The sequence below is a fragment of the Cnephaeus nilssonii genome, assembly GCF_951640355.1.
Source record: "Cnephaeus nilssonii genome assembly, chromosome: 5".
Classification (NCBI taxonomy): domain Eukaryota; kingdom Metazoa; phylum Chordata; class Mammalia; order Chiroptera; family Vespertilionidae; genus Cnephaeus; species Cnephaeus nilssonii.
Window position 1 is genome coordinate 21427394 of NC_137076.1, and position 16595 is coordinate 21443988.

General features: G+C 54.6%; 2 protein-coding genes across 3 annotated transcripts; one reads left to right on the plus strand and one right to left on the minus strand.

The window, feature by feature from the left end:
* TRIR (telomerase RNA component interacting RNase) lies at nt 1-3322 on the minus strand. Its single transcript, XM_079771864.1, has 3 exons — nt 2913-3322; nt 743-820; nt 1-434 (listed from the first exon to the last, which is right to left on the minus strand). Exons 1-3 carry the CDS (start codon nt 3249-3251, stop codon nt 327-329), a joined length of 525 nt encoding a protein of 174 aa, XP_079627990.1. The 5' UTR covers nt 3252-3322; the 3' UTR covers nt 1-326.
* Nucleotides 3323-5078: 1756 nt separating this feature from the next.
* Nucleotides 5079-13179, plus strand: GET3 (guided entry of tail-anchored proteins factor 3, ATPase). Of its 2 annotated transcripts, XM_079772627.1 has the most exons (7): nt 5079-5243; nt 6059-6206; nt 10976-11124; nt 11205-11355; nt 12069-12176; nt 12254-12451; nt 12862-13178. In XM_079772627.1, the coding sequence occupies exons 1-7, from the start codon at nt 5083-5085 to the stop codon at nt 12991-12993; spliced, it is 1047 nt and encodes a 348-aa protein (XP_079628753.1). In that variant the 5' UTR covers nt 5079-5082; the 3' UTR covers nt 12994-13178. The 2 variants fall into 2 exon arrangements, with proteins under 2 accessions (XP_079628753.1, XP_079628754.1); XM_079772628.1 differs by lacking the exon at nt 6059-6206 and having other exon boundaries at nt 12862-13179.
* The last annotated feature ends 3416 nt before the right edge of the window (nt 13180-16595 follow it).

A 16595-nucleotide genomic window follows, 5' to 3' on the forward strand; every position in this document is an offset into this window, starting at 1 on the left:
CCGGCACTAAGTCAAGTTCTTTACTTCCCAGAAGTGATGGCTAAGGGGAGGAAGGGGAGGGTGAGAAAAGGAAGACAGAAAGAGCCAGAGAGAGCAAGGAGGTGGGAAGAGAGGGGACAGTAAACCACTGTTCTATGAAGTCTCAGGAGGCAAGTGCTCAAGGTAAAAAAGAGTCCTGGAGGATCTTCCGCGGCTGCGGGAAGCATCTTGGTTTCCTTCTGTGTGTAAGTCCTTGGGGGGAAGGGCCGCCGCCGCCGCCGCTGCCGCATTAAATAGTTATGTACATCGCAGAGAGTCCCAGGCCGTGGGCAGACGGGGGAAGGGGGTCATTTCACCAGGGGCCGAGTTTTATCATCATCGCCGCACTGGTGGGCTTTGTACTTTTTCACTTCTGCCATGTACTTGGCCCATGCATCACCTTTACTTGTTAATACCTGTGGGGAGGGGGGCAGGGGCACACAGGAGGTTGGGAAGGGGATACCAGGGAGGCCAGGAACTGGGGTCAGGACTGTCCTGAGACAGCTGACCCACCCCAGTGTCACCACCCAGAGGTCCTGGATTTGAGGTAAAGACATTCAGAGTCAAACGTTATCTGGAGACCTTGTTGAAAGCCCTCCTCCCCCACCCAGTACCCCCACATCCAAGGTCCAGATGCTAGATAGGGAGGGACAGGGCTGGTTAGCCAGTGCTGAGGCTGTTAAGGAAAGGCCGCATGGGTAGCCCCCAAACCTGGCCTGCTCACCTCATCCTCCGTCTTCTGCTTCTTGGCTACTATTCCCGTCTTGAGGGCTAGTTTGTTCCCGCCTCTGCGCTTGCCCACCTGGGTGAAGGGACAGAAGACTGCAACGGTTACAGGAGTCGGGCCCGCCCTTGGCGGCGCTGAGGCCCACTACACCTTCCTAGCCCGGCCCGGTGGCCCGTCCTGACGCCGCGCCCAGCTCCGCCAGCCGGCCAACCTGCGCAGCAATCAGAAAGGAGCACACGCGACTCTTAGCGCCTGCCCTGGGCCCATGATACCCAGGCAGTCCTGGGCCCCCAGGATGCCCTCCCAGGGAGCGAGAAGAACCCCCACCCCAGTGGGGACAGGCTCTGTCCTCACTCTCCATGCTGAAGCCTCACCCTCCCCTAGCAGTGACCGCGCAGGTAACAACAGCTCCTTTTATTAAGCACTTACTGTATGCCAAGTCCTGTGCCATGTATCAAGCCCTTGCATGCATCCTCCTTTCACTTTCACAGTTACAACCACACCAATTGTATACATGAGGAAACATTTTTGAGAAGGAGAGGCCTGTACCCTTGGTCATGCTGGCAGCAAATAATGGGACTGAATTAGGGTCGAGTGGGTCCAAGCACCCTTAACCACCAAGCAACAGTGTGTCCCCTGAACCTAATCTGGCCTGGCCTCGTTGAGGGTGCTCTGAAACAGCCCCTCAATGAATAAATGAAAAGGCAGGGACTACTACTCCCACTCAGCTTCCACAGTTCTCACACCAACCCAGCTCCTGACATTTCCCCTTCCTCAAACAGAAGCCTCACTCCGGGCTCTTGTCCTGGTCCTCCATCTTCTCCCATTGACTGATGCTTTCTGTGCCCCACAGGCAGCAACAAGCCTGAAAGGCATCATCCTCTCTCTCCACCCATCAACCAGGCATTAAGTGACCTGCATAGCTGGGACTACTCTCACACCCATTTTTGGTGGATGAAGAAACTTGACCCCCAGTCCGTTATTCTCAAGTTTTGGTATTTTTTTCCCCCACACCACAGGGACTTGATCTCAACACCAGAGACAAAGCAAGCTCAGAATGAACAATCAATAGAGATGCCATTTATTTAACCCAAAGTTTCTCAATCTCGCACTAATGACTTTTGGAGCTGGATCATTCTTTGCTGGGGAGTTTGGAGTGGGGGTTCAAGGAGGGCATTTGAACAATGTTGAGCAACATCCCTGTCCCTGGTCTCCACTCAGATGTCAGCAGCTCCCTCTGCCCCAGTTCTGACACCAAAAATGTCTCCACGCTTCCCTAAATAGGAAGATCATCTCCAATTGAGAAGGACTGACCATGGCTGGGTCACTCATTGGTTAGAGCATGGACCCAACTCGCCAAGGTTTCAGGTTTGATCTTGGGTCAGGGCACATACAAGAATCAACCAATGAATGCATAAATAAGTGGAACAAATCACTGTCTGTCTAACTCTCTCTCTCTCCTTTTCCTAGTTTAAAAAATATATATATATATATATATATTTTTAATTTAAAAAAGTAAAAAGAGAACAACTGGTTTAGCCCTTTCTATCAGACAAGCCCCATGATACTTTTCCAGGATGGCCTCATTGAATTCTCATCACATCAGAAGAGATGTCCATTTTTCCAAATACAAAAAATAAAGGTAGGTCATCACAGACGCTCCAGGAAAGCAGCGATCTTGTCTGTCAGGTTCACCAGGGCATATCCAACACCTAGCACAATGCCCAGCACAAGGTGAGGTGCTCAATAAACGGACACTGGACGAATGAGACTCAGGGAAGCTAAGCAAATTTCCTAAGGTCACACAGTAAGCGGTTTGAGTTTCTAATCCACACATCTGAGGCTCCAGATCTGCATTTGCTCCCCTTCCGAGTAGCGGAAGATGGTCCCAGTATCCACAGTTATGGCACCACTCAAACAGGAATCCTGGTATCCTGGTTTCCCCACTCCCGGCTCCCGGTTCTCACGGGCAGGCTACGGGGAAGCTCTACCTTCGCCCCCAAACCTCTCTCGTGGGGAATCCAGGTTCCGCATCTTCAGCGAGAGACCTGGATGTAACCCTCCTCGGGGCCGGAGGGTGGCCCTGGCTCCCGATTCCCTTTCTCGGGCCCGATTCCCCCGGCCAAGGAAGGCCCTGGCGCCCTCCCCCACCCCCGCGGCTCCTTACGAAGCTGAGCGTGGGGCCCGGGCCGCCCTTCCTCTTCGGATCCCCGGGACCCCCGGCGGCGGCGGTAGCTGGCTGATCGGATCGCGGCGGGCCCGGAGGCGGCTCCTCCTGCCGCTGCCGCTGCTCCTCCTCCATCTTCCGCTTGAACAGTTCGAGGAAGCTGCCGTCGTTGGCGAACAAGTTCACGCCGCCCGACACCTGGCTCGACATTTCCTCGTCCCCGCTCTCGGGCGATGTCCCAGGCCCCGACTCGGCCCATCGGCTCCCGCCGCCGCTGGCCGCCGCGGGGCCCGGCGCCTCCCGGCCAGGAGGCTCCGCCCGTCTCCCTCGGGCAGCCATTTTGTCACCAGGTGCTGCGCAAAGGATTCCGGGAAGGCCGCTCCGGCCCGCGCTTGGCGCCCGACTAGCCAGGTCCCAGGCAATGCATGCCGGGAAGAGCGGTCTGGCCCTAAAAGCGTCAGCAGTGGAGGCGGAACCTGAGGGGCGGAGCGAAGGAGGGGTAAAAACTGGCCGGCGGACCCGCGGGCTCCGCTCCGCGGACTTTTACGTTCAGCTAGACTCGGGCGGGCATTACGGAGACAAGGTGGAGCTGGCTCTCAGGAATGAGGTTTCCGCTTGAGACTGGGGGGCATAGCTTTCCGTGGCTAGGACCCCCTTCTTGGCTCCAGAGATCATCTCAGTGAGGAGAGGGATCCCTTTTGAGGCTGTGTGCTCAACTGACACCTTGGAACATAGGTCCCTAACTAAGTCTAGAGAGCAAATCTAGCCTGGATCTCCGGACGAGAAATGAGGTTGTTCTGGGTTGATTACCTGTCCCTGGGATGGAGCTCTCATTTGGGAGCTCCGTGGAGCTGGGGGTCCCATCTCAGAATCAGGGTATAATTTGGGATTTCTAAACGGGAGTCCCCCAGCTTATGATCAAGAGTGTCCGCCAAGACCTGGCCAGTGTGGCTCAGTTGGTTGAGCGTCGTCCCGTCCCCCGGAAAGGTTGTTAGTTCCATTCCCGTCGGGGCACCTGCCCGGATTGTGGGCTGGAGCCTCCGGTAGGGGGCGTGCAGGAGGCAGCCCATCCATGTTTCTTCCTCTCTCTCTCTAAAAACCAATAAAAATAGTTTTAAAATTTATTTTAGAGAAAAAGGGAGAGAGAGAGAGAACATCGATATGATCAGCTGCCTCCAGCCACCACCACCCCCAACCAGGGATAGAGCCCGCTACCCTGACTGGGAATGGAACCGGCGACCTTTTGGTACATGGAACCAGTCTCAACCAACTGAACCACACCGGCCAGAGCAGTAAAATATCTTAAACACACACACACACACAAAGTGTCCGTCAAGGGCCTGGTACCCAGCTTGTATTCCTGTCCATTGCCGAGATCCAACAGGGGGGATTCGCTAAACTGGAGTCTCCCCTTCCATGGGGAGCAAACTGCAAGGTTTTCGGGAATAGGAAACACAAGGAGCGCAGTTGCAAGTGTGATCCCTGCTCTGATCTGCCCAGCATGGGGGTTCTGGGAGCACTGGACAAGGATCTGCGGACCTTGCACACAACTGGAGTCGTTCTCCCTCATTCGCAGCCTCAGGATACGTCTGCAGTCAACTAATCAATTTGTCTGTTTGCTTTGCGTGAGGAGCCCAGGTGGCTCACAAAGGAGACGGACAGGAGACGATTTGGGGACCCAGTTTAGAGAATTGGGGGAAATGATCGACATGAGGTTGAGCCTATAGATAAGAGTCAGGCCAGGGCGGGCGAATCTGGGATCTTAACTTCAGGGAAAGGGTATGGACCGGGTGTTTGGTTGGTTGCTAAGGAGAGGTTGGAGACTACCGGAACATGCGAGTGCTGGGTGAAAGTAAAAAAAAAAAAAAAAAAAAGTAGCCAATGAAAAGAGTGCTGCAAGACTTGGGGTCCAATCAGTGAGGGGGAGTATTCTGGAACGTACCAATATGTTAATTAAGCAGGGGGCATCTGGGAGAAAACATAACCGAGAGATCAACAAGGTAAACCTTGGAAAAGGAGAACATTGGAAATATAGCTTCTATGGCGCCTAAAAGTCAGGGTAAGAGGAACTTCCCTCGGGCTGCTAGTCCTGATGGAGGTATGACAGAGAATTCCCCCTGTAGGTGCTTGGCGTGGTGCGCTCCGCTTGATCACATGAGCCGGTTCCAAGATGGCGGCAGGGGTGGCCGGGTGGGGGGTTGAAGCGGAGGAGTTCGAGGATGCGCCTGATGTGGAGCCGCTGGAACCCACGCTTAGCAACATCATCGAGCAGCGCAGCCTTAAATGGATCTTCGTCGGGGGCAAAGGTGGCGTTGGCAAGACCACCTGCAGGTGAGGAGGCCGCGGCGGGAGCCGGGAAGACCGGTGGGGTGTACCACTAGGCGAAGGGGACGGACGGCCAGGGGCCGGCTTTCCCACCCCGAGCCGGGCCACGGGCGGTGCGCCGGGGTCTTCCGGGATGTTCTCTCCAGAAGCTCCCTGGAGCAAATGGGAGATACCTCCTGAATTCAGGCCTGGCACCCTCTGCGTTGGACCATTCCCGTTAGGGCTCAAGGGCCGAATCACACTGAACCCAGCGCCCAGGGGCCGGGAGAGCACTTACATGTCCCCGTCTGCCGGGCCATACCCCAGTGAGCTCAGGGTCCGGGGACGGGCACCGGAACAAACGATCCTAGTCTGGTGAAACTTGCTATTCTGTGTCCACGTGGGGGTGGGGTTGTGGTGAAGGGAGGGAAAGAGGGTACGTGATCAGACTATTCCAGTCAACCGGTAGGAGAGGGAGGGATTCCTGGGGGCAAATTATCCTGAACAAATGGGACTGAACCATCCCGAGTGTAGTAGGAGGTTCAAGGGACCCATTAGCTTAGCGTTGAGGGTGTGCAAAGGACCCCTTAGTGATGCTGGCTGGACAGCTGGACCATGCCATTCTGTGCCAGCAAACAAGAAGCAGGCATCAGGCCAGACTGAACCTCGCTGGAGTGGTCTTAGATAAGGTCTGAGAAGGCCCCTGTACAGAAATTGAGGATTGATCCCGCAATTACCCTATTCTCAGGGCCGCTGCTTCTGAGCCTCACGTCTCCCCATGCAGACCTAGGGAGCAGACCCTGACCCCTTACTCCCTGCCTTTTGACCTTTTCCTTGCCCAGCTGCAGCCTAGCAGTCCAGCTATCCAAGGGGCGGGAGAGTGTTCTTATCATTTCTACGGACCCAGCCCACAACATCTCCGATGCATTTGACCAGAAGTTCTCCAAGGTGCCCACCAAGGTCAAAGGCTATGACAACCTCTTTGCCATGGTGAGTAGAGCAAGGCTCAGCTCCCCATTCTGGCCAAGGCCCATTCAGGTCTTTCCTGTGAACATCTACCATCCGCTACAATGTTTTGCCCCGTCTACATCCTTTGTCATTCCAATTTCACCCCTTCTTCAACATACCCACAGGGAAACAACTGAGGAATGCTTGTGGAGCAAAAAGGAAGCCAGAGTGACTGGAGCTTAGTGAGCAAGGGGAGGGAGACATCGGAGAGGTCAGTCAGAGCCATGTGGTGTAGGACTTTGTAGGTCACTGGGAGCAGTTTGGCCTTGAATCCAAGTTTAATAGGAAGCTGTTCATTTTGAGCAGGGCAATGTCATAGCCTTGACAAGTTGCCTGTGGCTGCCAAGCGGAGAATCCTATATAATAAAAGCCTAAAAAAAAAAAAAGCCCTGCAAGCCTCCAGCGTGCTTGGGTCTGGGGTGACCCTGTGCATTCCTACAGTGCTTGCGAGAACATTTTGGAACGGTTTGAGGCCTTGCCCTGCTGCATCCAGAGCAAGGTTATAGAAATTTCAGACAGTCGCAAAAAAAAAAAAAAAAAAAAAATCAAATGAAAACATACAAAAAAAAAGCCTAGGTGGCTTTACGCCCTTGCACAACACCCTCATGTGACACTGCCACAAGATGGCCACCCTCATGTTGTCGCAAGATGGCCGCCACAAGATGGCTGACAGGGAAGGACAGTTGGGGGGGACCAGGCCTGCAGGGGAGGGCAGTTGGGGGCCATCAGGCCGGCAGGGGAGCGGTTAGGGGGTGATCAGGCAGGCAGACAGGTGAGCGGCTAGGAGCCAGCAGTCCGGGATTGTGAGAGGGATGTCCAATTGCCAGTTTAGATCGGGCCCAATCTAAACCGGCAGTTGGACATACCTAAAAGGGTCCCAGATTGGAGAGGGTGCAGGCCGGGCTGAGGGATACCCCCCTCCTGCCGCCTGCCTCCCCCCCACCCCCATGCACGAATTTTGTGCACTGGGCCTCTAGTGGATTATAAGTTGAGGCTGGAAGTAAGGAATTAACAAGGAGCCTGGGGCAGTGACCAGGCAAGAGATGATGGCAGCCAGTACTAAGATGGAAGCAGAGTGTTGGGGGAGAAAGGTTGGTTTTGGGATGTCTCTTGGAAATAAAGCAATACAGCTGCTTGGTTGTAATGGGTGAGAGAAAGAAATAAATTTTTACTTTAAGGGAGGGGGGAGACAGAGAGAGAAACATCAATGTGTCTCTCTCACATCGATTGGTTGCCACCCACACACTCCCTGATTGGGGCCGAGGATCAAGCCTGCACCTGAGGTACGTGCCTTTGACCGGAAACGAACCTGGCACCCTTTAGTCCTCAGGCCGACACTATCCACTGAGCCAAACTGTCTAGGGCCGTGGTTGGCAAAATGTGGCTCTCAAGCCACATGCGGCTCTTTGGCCCCTTGAGTGTGGCTCTTCCACAAAATACCACGGCTTGGGCAAGTCTATTTTGAAGAAGTGGTGTTAGAAGAAGTTTAAATTTAAAAAATTTGGCTCTCAAAAGAAATTTCAATCGTTGTACTGTTGATATTTGGCTCTGTTGACTAATGAGTTTGCCGACCACTGGTCTAGGGCTAAATACATCTCTTGGTTGGCCCCTGAGCAGCTGGGATGAGGAAGACTAGGAGAGAAGCAGGTTTAGAAGGGACAAGTCAAGAATTCTATTTTGACCCCAGTGAATCCAAGGTGCCCACTGGACATCTCAGTGGGGATACCAGGACAGTGGCTTAACTATGTGAGCCTGGGGCTCAGAGGAAGCTGATAGTGATTTGGGGGTCATTGTCCCAAGGGTGGTATTTAAAGCTGTGTGAGTAAAGGAGAAAATGAGAGAACAGAGAGGCCCGGAAACAACCTGAGGGCATGTCAGCATTTAGGGTCCAGAAGTGAAGGAGGCTGAGAAGGAGTCACCAGGGAGGTGGGAGGAGAGCCAGAGGTTATTGTCTCCTGAGCGCCAGGAGGACAAAGGAGCTTGGGCAGAAAGAGGTTGTCTGCTCCAGCGGGTACATCAGTTTTAGAGAGACCGCTGGTGAGTGGGGGCAAAAGCCTGTCTGGAATGGGTGAGCTGAGGAAATGGAGACTGATCGCCGTGATGGGGGGCTGAGAAATGGGGCCATCACTAGAGGGAGACAGAAGGGGGGTTGAGGAGGGCTTTTTTGAGAAAGGAGATGCTGGAGCATGTTTGTCAATGCAAGTACTTTACCAGGGAGGGACAGTAATGTTGCAGGAAGGAGTGAGGATGCTGACAGAGAGGACTGCCCTCAGGTGGGAGTGAGCTACATACAGCGCACAGACCTATTACATGGACTCCTCCAGGGCCAGGGATGCGGAGGCAAGGTGGAGGGACTGGGGCATTTCCTGGGGGGATGGGATAAGGGTGTTGACAGCCAATGGCTTTTCTTTCTCTCTGAGGCCCAGGTGAGGCACAAGTCTCAGCAGAGAGCAAGGAGCGAATGGGACAGAAGGGGGTTGAGGAGCATAAGATGTGACATAAACACTCGCCAGAGTGGATTGTCTGGCTGTTGAGTGCCCATTGGAGTTTGTGATTAGGAATGGGGAGCAAGGTGGGAGTTGTCAGGTGTGCTCCTCTCGTGTTCACCTCAGTGTAGCCATCAGAGACCCAGGAATAACCAGGATGGGGATTTTGCCAACCACAGAGGGAAGGGGGAGTGTTTGTAGAGGCAGCCTATGGAGCCTGGGCTGGATAAGGGTGCCAGCCAAGAGGGACACTGACAGTGAACTGGGGTCAGGGGAGAGGGAATGAGGTGGCCCAAGAGGTTTAAATAACTGAAGCAGGCCCAGCTGGCGTGGCTCAGTGGTGGAGCATTCACCCATGAACCAGGAGGTCACAGTTTGATTCCCAGGCAGGGCATGTGCCCTGATTTCGAGCTTGATTCCCAGTAGGCGGCTTGCAGGAGATAGCCAATAGATGATTCTCTCATCATTAATGTTTCTATCTCTCCCTTCCTCTCTGAAATCAATATAAACATATTTAAAAAATAATAGCCCGACCGGTGTGGCTCAGAGGTTGAGCATTGACCTATGAACCAGGAAGTCACGGTTCAATTCCCAGTCAGGGCATATGCATGGGTTGTGGACTCCATCCCCAATGTGGGGCATGCAGGAAGCAGCCGATCAATGATTCCCTCACATCGTTGATGTTTCTATCTCTCTCTCTTTCCCTTCCTGTCTGAAATAAATAAAAATATATTCTAAAATAATAATAATAACTGAAGCAGGAGGCAAGGAGGCCCAGGTCAGAGAATGGGGTATGTGAGCTCAGACGTGACCCAGTGTCTAGGAATAACCCATCAAGGGTGTGACTGGGTGTGATAGGTGGGGCAGTGGATACACAAGCTCTATGCAGGGAAGTGGACCTCTGAGGCCAGTGAGGGGGACTTCATCACAGGACCTGTGAAGTCACCAAGAAGAGGTGACATAGGAGGAGGAGAGAGAAGGAGGCATCGAGTCCAGGACTGGCCAGAGTCCCCAAGGATGATCATATCTTTGTGGATTCCACATCTATGTTGAGGACGTCCTGTGTGCCAGACAGTTCCTGGTGTCCTCATGGGGCTGACATTCTGGGTGGGGAGACAGATGAGAAATGTGATGAGCATATCATGTGAAGGGAGGCTGGATGTTAAGGAGAAAGGAAGGCGGGACAGTGAGGACTGTGTCTGCCCTGTTAGGTGAGATGGTGAGGGAAGACTCACATTAGAGGAAATCTGGAAGCAGTCAGGGGCCGGTGAAAGCCCTGCGGAGGGCTTTGGCTTCCCTCTGTGGACACTGATCCCAGTTTGCAATTTTCCATCTGTTTTTTAACCCTTTGCACTCGCTTGCTTTTTTCTCGATTCCTTTATTCTACTCGGGATTTAATTTTTTAAATACCCCAGATTTTACAAAGCACGGCAGTAGAATAAAAAACTGGAGTTTCTTTTCATACAAACTTATTTATTTGGATTTTTTTATATTTCAAATTATTGATACATTCCAAGAGTAATTTTAATCTCTATAATTTTTCATGGTGTGATATTTTTTGAAACATTCACCCACATGAAGACCTGGTTAACACTCACATGTTTCGCAAATATAAATCGTCTCTCTTCTTCCTCCTTTGATTTTTTTGTTAGAACAAACAACACAATCTTTGTGTTTTTTGTTAGGGTGAGGTGTGATTATATGGAGCTTTCCATCTAAACGTTGCTCTACGTTAGTGGATAATAATCTACCCCTGGAAGTTAGTGTACCATCTCTGAATTCTCCAACAAGATCATGTAATAGTTTCCTAATAAATTTCACATGCGTTATCGGTTTTTCATTTTTTCTTTTTTGGCATCAGTTGGGACGGCATTTACATTTTACTTGTCCTTTCATGCTAATGAAAACAAGAAAAGATACTGGAAAAATAGACAAAAATCCCCCTTCCCCCCGCGGTGAAACTACGTGTTGAGTGTGGCTCGACATACGAGCTGCTAACGATGCTAACCGTGTCGCGTCACACTCGACATCTGAGTGCAGAAGGTTAAAATTGTTTGGCCCTTTGTGCAATTGGAAGACCTTAATGCCTGAGGGAGGGCCATGGCACCTTGGGGGCCTCCCCAGCCTCTTCCCTGATGGGAGCTGATGCAGGGCTGAGGTTGGGGCCCGCTACGGGCTCCCCTGGCTCTGGTGCCCACCCAGGTGAGAAGGCCCTGGAGTAGCAGTAGCAGCCTGAGTCTCGATCCCTTGTGTTCCCCCCCCCAGGAGATTGACCCCAGCCTTGGAGTGGCAGAGCTGCCTGACGAGTTCTTCGAGGAGGACAACATGTTGAGCATGGGCAAGAAGATGATGCAGGAGGCCATGAGCGCTTTCCCAGGCATTGACGAGGCCATGAGCTATGCAGAGGTCATGAGGTCAGGCCCAGCAGGCTAGTGCTGCCTGGGACTGGGGTGGAAGAGGGAGCAGAGTGGGCCTGACCTTCATCTCCCCACAGGCTGGTGAAGGGCATGAACTTCTCAGTGGTGGTGTTTGACACGGCGCCCACGGGTCACACGCTGAGGCTGCTCAACTTCCCCACCATCGTGGAGCGGGGCCTAGGCCGCCTCATGCAGATCAAGAACCAGATCAGCCCCTTCATCTCACAGGCAGGCAGGGCCCCAGGGCATCCAGGTGTCCCCTGAGTGGGAGCCAGTCCCCAGGCCACCAGATGTGCAGTGACAAAAGCGTTTCTCACAACTCCTCTGGGTCCACGATTCCCAATGGGGGGGAGGGGATCTTCATTATAGGGGACTTGGTGTCCCTGTCCCTACCTGCTGAGTACCCCAGACAGCTTGAAAGCACATATTCCAGAGCCAGACAGCCCAGATTCAAATGTTTTGCACTCTAACATGACCTAAGGCAGGTCACTTCATCTCTCTGGGCCTCACCTTCCTTGTCTGTCAAATGGAGAGCATGCAGGTGTCCCTGTTGTTATTAGCATGATCACATGACAACCCCACTTCTACACACATCCCACCTCCAAGGTGGTGTGTGTGATCCCCCTCTGGGTACCTGTGTCCCAGATCAGTCACATTTGTAGAGCGCTTACTTTGTGCCAGGCACTGTTCGGAGCACGTGACATGTTTCAGTTCATCTAGCATACCAGCCCTTGGAGGTAAGGCCTACACATGGGGAAACTAAGCATTCCGGTCAAGCCACCTGGCTATAGTCCCCCAAAAGAGGCAGAGCTGGGATTTGCCCCCTGTGGTCTGTTCAAGGGCCCAGGCTTTTAACCACTGGGAGGTGGTTAGCAGGCCCCCAACCTAGGAGGTATAATGGCCCCAGGTAAGCCTCAAGCCCTCCCATGTCTTCCCCCCAGATGTGCAACATGCTGGGCCTAGGGGATATGAACGCAGACCAGCTGGCCTCCAAGCTGGAAGAGACGCTGCCTGTCATCCGCTCTGTCAGCGAGCAGTTCAAGGATCCTGTGAGTCATGGTGCACATAGACAGTGAGAGGCCCCGGGGCCAGCACCTGGCCCTCACTGTCCTCTCACATCCTGCAGGAGCAGACGACTTTCATCTGTGTGTGCATCGCCGAGTTCCTGTCTCTGTACGAGACGGAGCGGCTGATCCAAGAGCTGGCCAAATGCAAGATCGACACGCACAACATCATTGTCAACCAGCTCGTCTTCCCAGACCCTGAGAAGCCCTGCAAGATGTGTGAGGCCCGCCATAAGATCCAGGCCAAGTACCTGGACCAGGTGTGCATGCCCAGCCATCCACCCAGCCCTCAAACCTCTGATCTTGGCAGTGGGGACCCAGCCCATCCTAACCATGGCACCCCCGGTCATTTATTCTGCGCTCTGAATCTTTGCTCCATCCTCCCTCTGACCTTTGCCCGAGCCTCCTGCTCTTCACCCCTACTTCAGTCCCTTCCCCCTAATTCTGGCCATGAAGGAATATGGCTGGCCTGGCCTGGATACCTCTGACCCTGGGGAGCCAGCGGTCCAACCCTGGAAACTCTGACCTCACTGGCACCACTCCCACCTGTGACCCTATGAAGACTGACCCTAGGAGGCCCCCATCTCAACCCCTTGGATCTACCCACATTCTGTCCCTGCCTGCAGCCAGCCCCCTGACCAATGTCCTCTGCTCCCTGCCCTGGCCACAGATGGAGGACCTGTATGAAGACTTCCACATTGTGAAGCTGCCTCTGCTTCCCCATGAGGTGCGGGGGGCGGACAAGGTCAACACCTTCTCTGCCCTCCTCCTGGAGCCCTACAAGCCGCCCAGCACCCAGTAGCACTGCTGCCAGCCCCAGCCGCTACCATTTCCACCCACTCCACCCCACCGGGGTAGAGTTTGCACAAAGTCCCCCCCATAGTACAGGGGGAGCCACTTGAGGTGGGAGGCGGGGAGGGGGTCTGTTCCCCCTGGTGGGGCTGGGGTGGCTGTAGCTACCCCTCACCTCTCCCCGCCTCTCGCTTCTCAATAAAATGATCTTAAACTACTGTGGGTATTGATACAAGGATTTTGGAGTCAGCGCCTCCATGAACAGTTGTACACTGCACAAAGATGTCACAGCTAGAGGGACGCAGTCACAACAGACTAACAAAGATGTGTGTTTATCATGGCAATTTTGGAAGGTGGGTGTCTTCAGTAAGGGGATGCTTTTTCTAGCTCTGTAGGGGTAGGGGTGTCCCTGCCATAACGCCTGAATTGGCATATACCCCCTTCCTTTGAGGCTCAATGGGTGTGGGAACCAGGAGGCCCACTGGAGAACCTCAGGCAGGTGGGGGGCGGATTAGGCAGGCAGTGGCCCAGTACTGCCTGCTGTTTGGTTTGGAAATTAGTGGGCACCCTGGGCAGAGGCTGGGCTGGCCAGACTAGGGATTAACAGTCTCCACCCCCCAATTCCTAGCCCTCCCCCCCCCCCCCCCCCCCCCGTGAGATGGAATCCACTGCACCCAGCACAACTACAACCAGGAACAGATTAGGTGACATGATGGTAGAGGACTCAGGCTGAAGGTATCCCTGAAGTCCTATCCTAACTTAGAGCCATCTCACTGAGTGGCCTCACGTTTTCCTATAGTTTGAGCTTCATCTCTAAAATGGAGGCAAGTGTGGCCAGTCACAGAGCCACGGGACAAATTCACCTGACCCTGGAAGCATCAGTTGGCACAGCACCCTGAAGGCATCCAGTGGGCCCCCTTATCCCCTTCACTCTGCAGCTGCCTGGACAGCCACATTCATCCCCACCTGGGGGACCCAGCACTGGCATGACCTTGTGTTTGCAGGTTCCAAGCTAGAGCTGGGTGGGGGTGGAGGAAATGGACAAGAGGTACCTGAGGACACGCATGAGTCAGGAAGTGTTCAAATTGTGCACACCCAGGGTCTGGGTGTGTGAGGATGTGCGTGCATGTAAGGGAACCCAGCCACAAGCCCAAACGTGTCCTGGACTCGATTGTACTGGGTGTGCACAAGCGGGTGTGGGCATGTTGGGGTGCATTTGTAAACAAACAGTAGTGCAGCCTGTGGCAAAGACCCCTGGCTCCCAGCTGAACCACCTGGGTTCAAATCCCAGCTGTGCCGTCAAAGGTTGGTGTCATTTGAGCCTCAGTTTCCCTACCAGATAGTGGGAATGACGAACACCAACTTCATAAGCCTGCTTGTAAGGACTCAGGGAGGTGAAGTAAGTAACGTCTTTACAATTGTTACTATTCGTTGTTACAATTAAGCCTGGGAACTAGCTTGGGCAACCTGCCCCTAGCCCAGCGGGCGTCCGGCAGTCAGAAGTGTGTGGGGACCCTGTGAACTGGAGGAGGGAGATGGGCACGGGGAGGGGAGAAGCTGGCTGCAGTGTGTATAAATATACATCCTAGGGAGGGGGGGCCTCTGGACAGGAATGGAGCTGCATCAACTTGAAGCCTGTCCCCTGCCCCCCACCCCACCCCGGAGCCAACAGCTAGCAGTGCCAACCTGCATCCACTTTTATGGGCTGTCCGGCAGCTGGACAGCGAGAAGCGGGTTTGAGGGTAGCCAGCCTGGGCCAGTTCCTAATTACCCCAGGCGGGGCAGACATATGCCAGGCTTGGAACAAGGTGTCCTGGCTGGCAGGGCTTCCGGGTGGAGCCGCGTAAAGCTATCCACATTCCTAGCGTACAAGGTAGACTGGAGGGGCCCAGGGTCTGGACCTCAGAGCTTTCATCCCTCCCACACCAGGCTGCGTGTTTGAGGAATGGGACAGGGAGGCTGCCTGTGCCAGGCTAGGAGTGTCCACTTTGTAGGTGTGTGTGTGAAGGGGGGACATCTCTCCTGCATCCATGCCAAATGTGGGGACATGTTCTTATGTCCCCAAGCTTGTGTGTTCACGGCAATGCTGAGAGGGCCTGAGATCTGAGGTGCGTCTATGGGGGAGGAGGGTGTCTGCACCCCACACTAAGGGGGCATTAGAGAGGGGTGTCTCATCCATGTGCAAATGCAGGCGCGTTTCATGGGTTATGGGTATGACCTGTCTGGATGGGACTGTTGAGGGTCTGTGACTGTTGAGGAGGGGTCACTGTTGTATGAGTGTGTCCTTGCAACACTGATAGATCTAAGGCCCCCCAGGAGCGTGTGCAGCTGTGTAGAGGGCAGGCATTCCCACATCCGTTGTGTGACCACGGGTGTATCTTCGTGCAGGGAAGATCAGGAGTAAATGTGTGCTACCACCTGCTGTGGGATGGCGTGTGGCTGTGTGTGTGTGTGTGTGTGTGTGTGTGTTGTGTGTGTGTGTGACTGGGAAGGACACAGTCCCCGCCCCCTCCCCCAGCTCTGGGTCCAAGATCCCTTGGACCTGCCAGTGACTGCCAGGGAGAGAGACAAGGAGGATCGAGGGAGGCCTGGTTGGAGTTCTCCCCCTGCTCCAGGTAACTAACTGGCCAGACTTCTACACATTTCTGAGGCTGCAGCCCAGGGGTGCGGGCCAGGGAGGGCCTGTCCACGCCCATTCCTCAGCCCCCTCCCACTCCAGGGTCTGGCTTAAGCTACACCCAACGTCGAAGCCACCTGCCCATCTTGTGTCCTGCGCCTGCCACCAGGTGAGAAGGGCCCAGGCCAGGGGAATAGGGGACCCTGAGGACAGGTGGGCTTGTGGGCAGGAATCAGGCAGCGATCCATCAGAATCCTCAAGGTATGGGGTGGAGAGCTTGGAAGGCTGGAGAATGAAGAGAGGAAAGATCAAGGAGACCCAGAAGAAGGGGAAGGATAATTAAGTGGGTAGGGTGAGAGGCGGGGCAGCTGTGCAGGGGAAGGGGCCAGCTTGGGGTGGGGGTGGGGGGTGCTGCAGGAGGGAACCTGGGGGCCTGGAGGCTTGAGGATGGCTTCCTAGGGCTTCAAAAGGGAGTGCAGGGCGGGAGGAAGGGCAGAGACTGGGAGCTAGGGGAGGGGGGTGGGACGGGTGGGATCTGAGAAAGAGGAATGGGGGTGGGGCAGTCTGAGAACCCAGAAACGGAGGCACTGGGGACTCCGGGAGTAGGGGAAGCTGTAGATGGAGCCCAGGTAAGGGGATGGGATGGGATGGGATAGAAGGCACCTCGGTTGACTCAAGAGTTTGAGATGTGGAGGCCGGTGAGACGGCCTGAGGAGGTAGGCGCAAGGTGAGGGGAACAGAGTCCAGAAAGGGGTGGGTGGCCGGATAAGGCTTGGGGAGGCCTGGCAGCGAGAGACGGGACTGAGCAAGGCTGGGAGGAGACCGGACTGAGGAGGTGGCTGGGCAGGGGAGGACACGTAGAGCTGAGTCATACCCACACCTTCACCCCGCCCGTAGCCCCCGGCCCTCCCTCCGGTCCCCCCTCCCCGCTCCTCCGCCACAGGTGGGCGTTCGGTCCCACCCCACCGCCTCTGGCCAGCCCGGCCGGCGCCGCA

Bases quoted from the DNA above. Each gene is read 5' to 3' on its own strand.
- TRIR (XM_079771864.1), bottom strand. From the start codon at position 3,251: ATGGCTGCCCGAGGGAGACGGGCGGAGCCTCCTGGCCGGGAGGCGCCG. The intron at 821-2,912 runs GTAAGGAGCCGC...CCCTTCACCCAG, and splicing joins CGGGCCCCACGCTCAGCTTC to GTGGGCAAGCGCAGAGGCGG. The intron at 435-742 runs GTGAGCAGGCCA...CCCTCCCCACAG, and splicing joins AGCAGAAGACGGAGGATGAG to GTATTAACAAGTAAAGGTGA.
- GET3 (XM_079772627.1), top strand. From the start codon at position 5,083: ATGGCGGCAGGGGTGGCCGGGTGGGGGGTTGAAGCGGAGGAGTTCGAG. The intron at 11,356-12,068 runs GCAGGCAGGGCC...TCTTCCCCCCAG, and splicing joins TCAGCCCCTTCATCTCACAG to ATGTGCAACATGCTGGGCCT. The intron at 12,177-12,253 runs GTGAGTCATGGT...CACATCCTGCAG, and splicing joins GCGAGCAGTTCAAGGATCCT to GAGCAGACGACTTTCATCTG.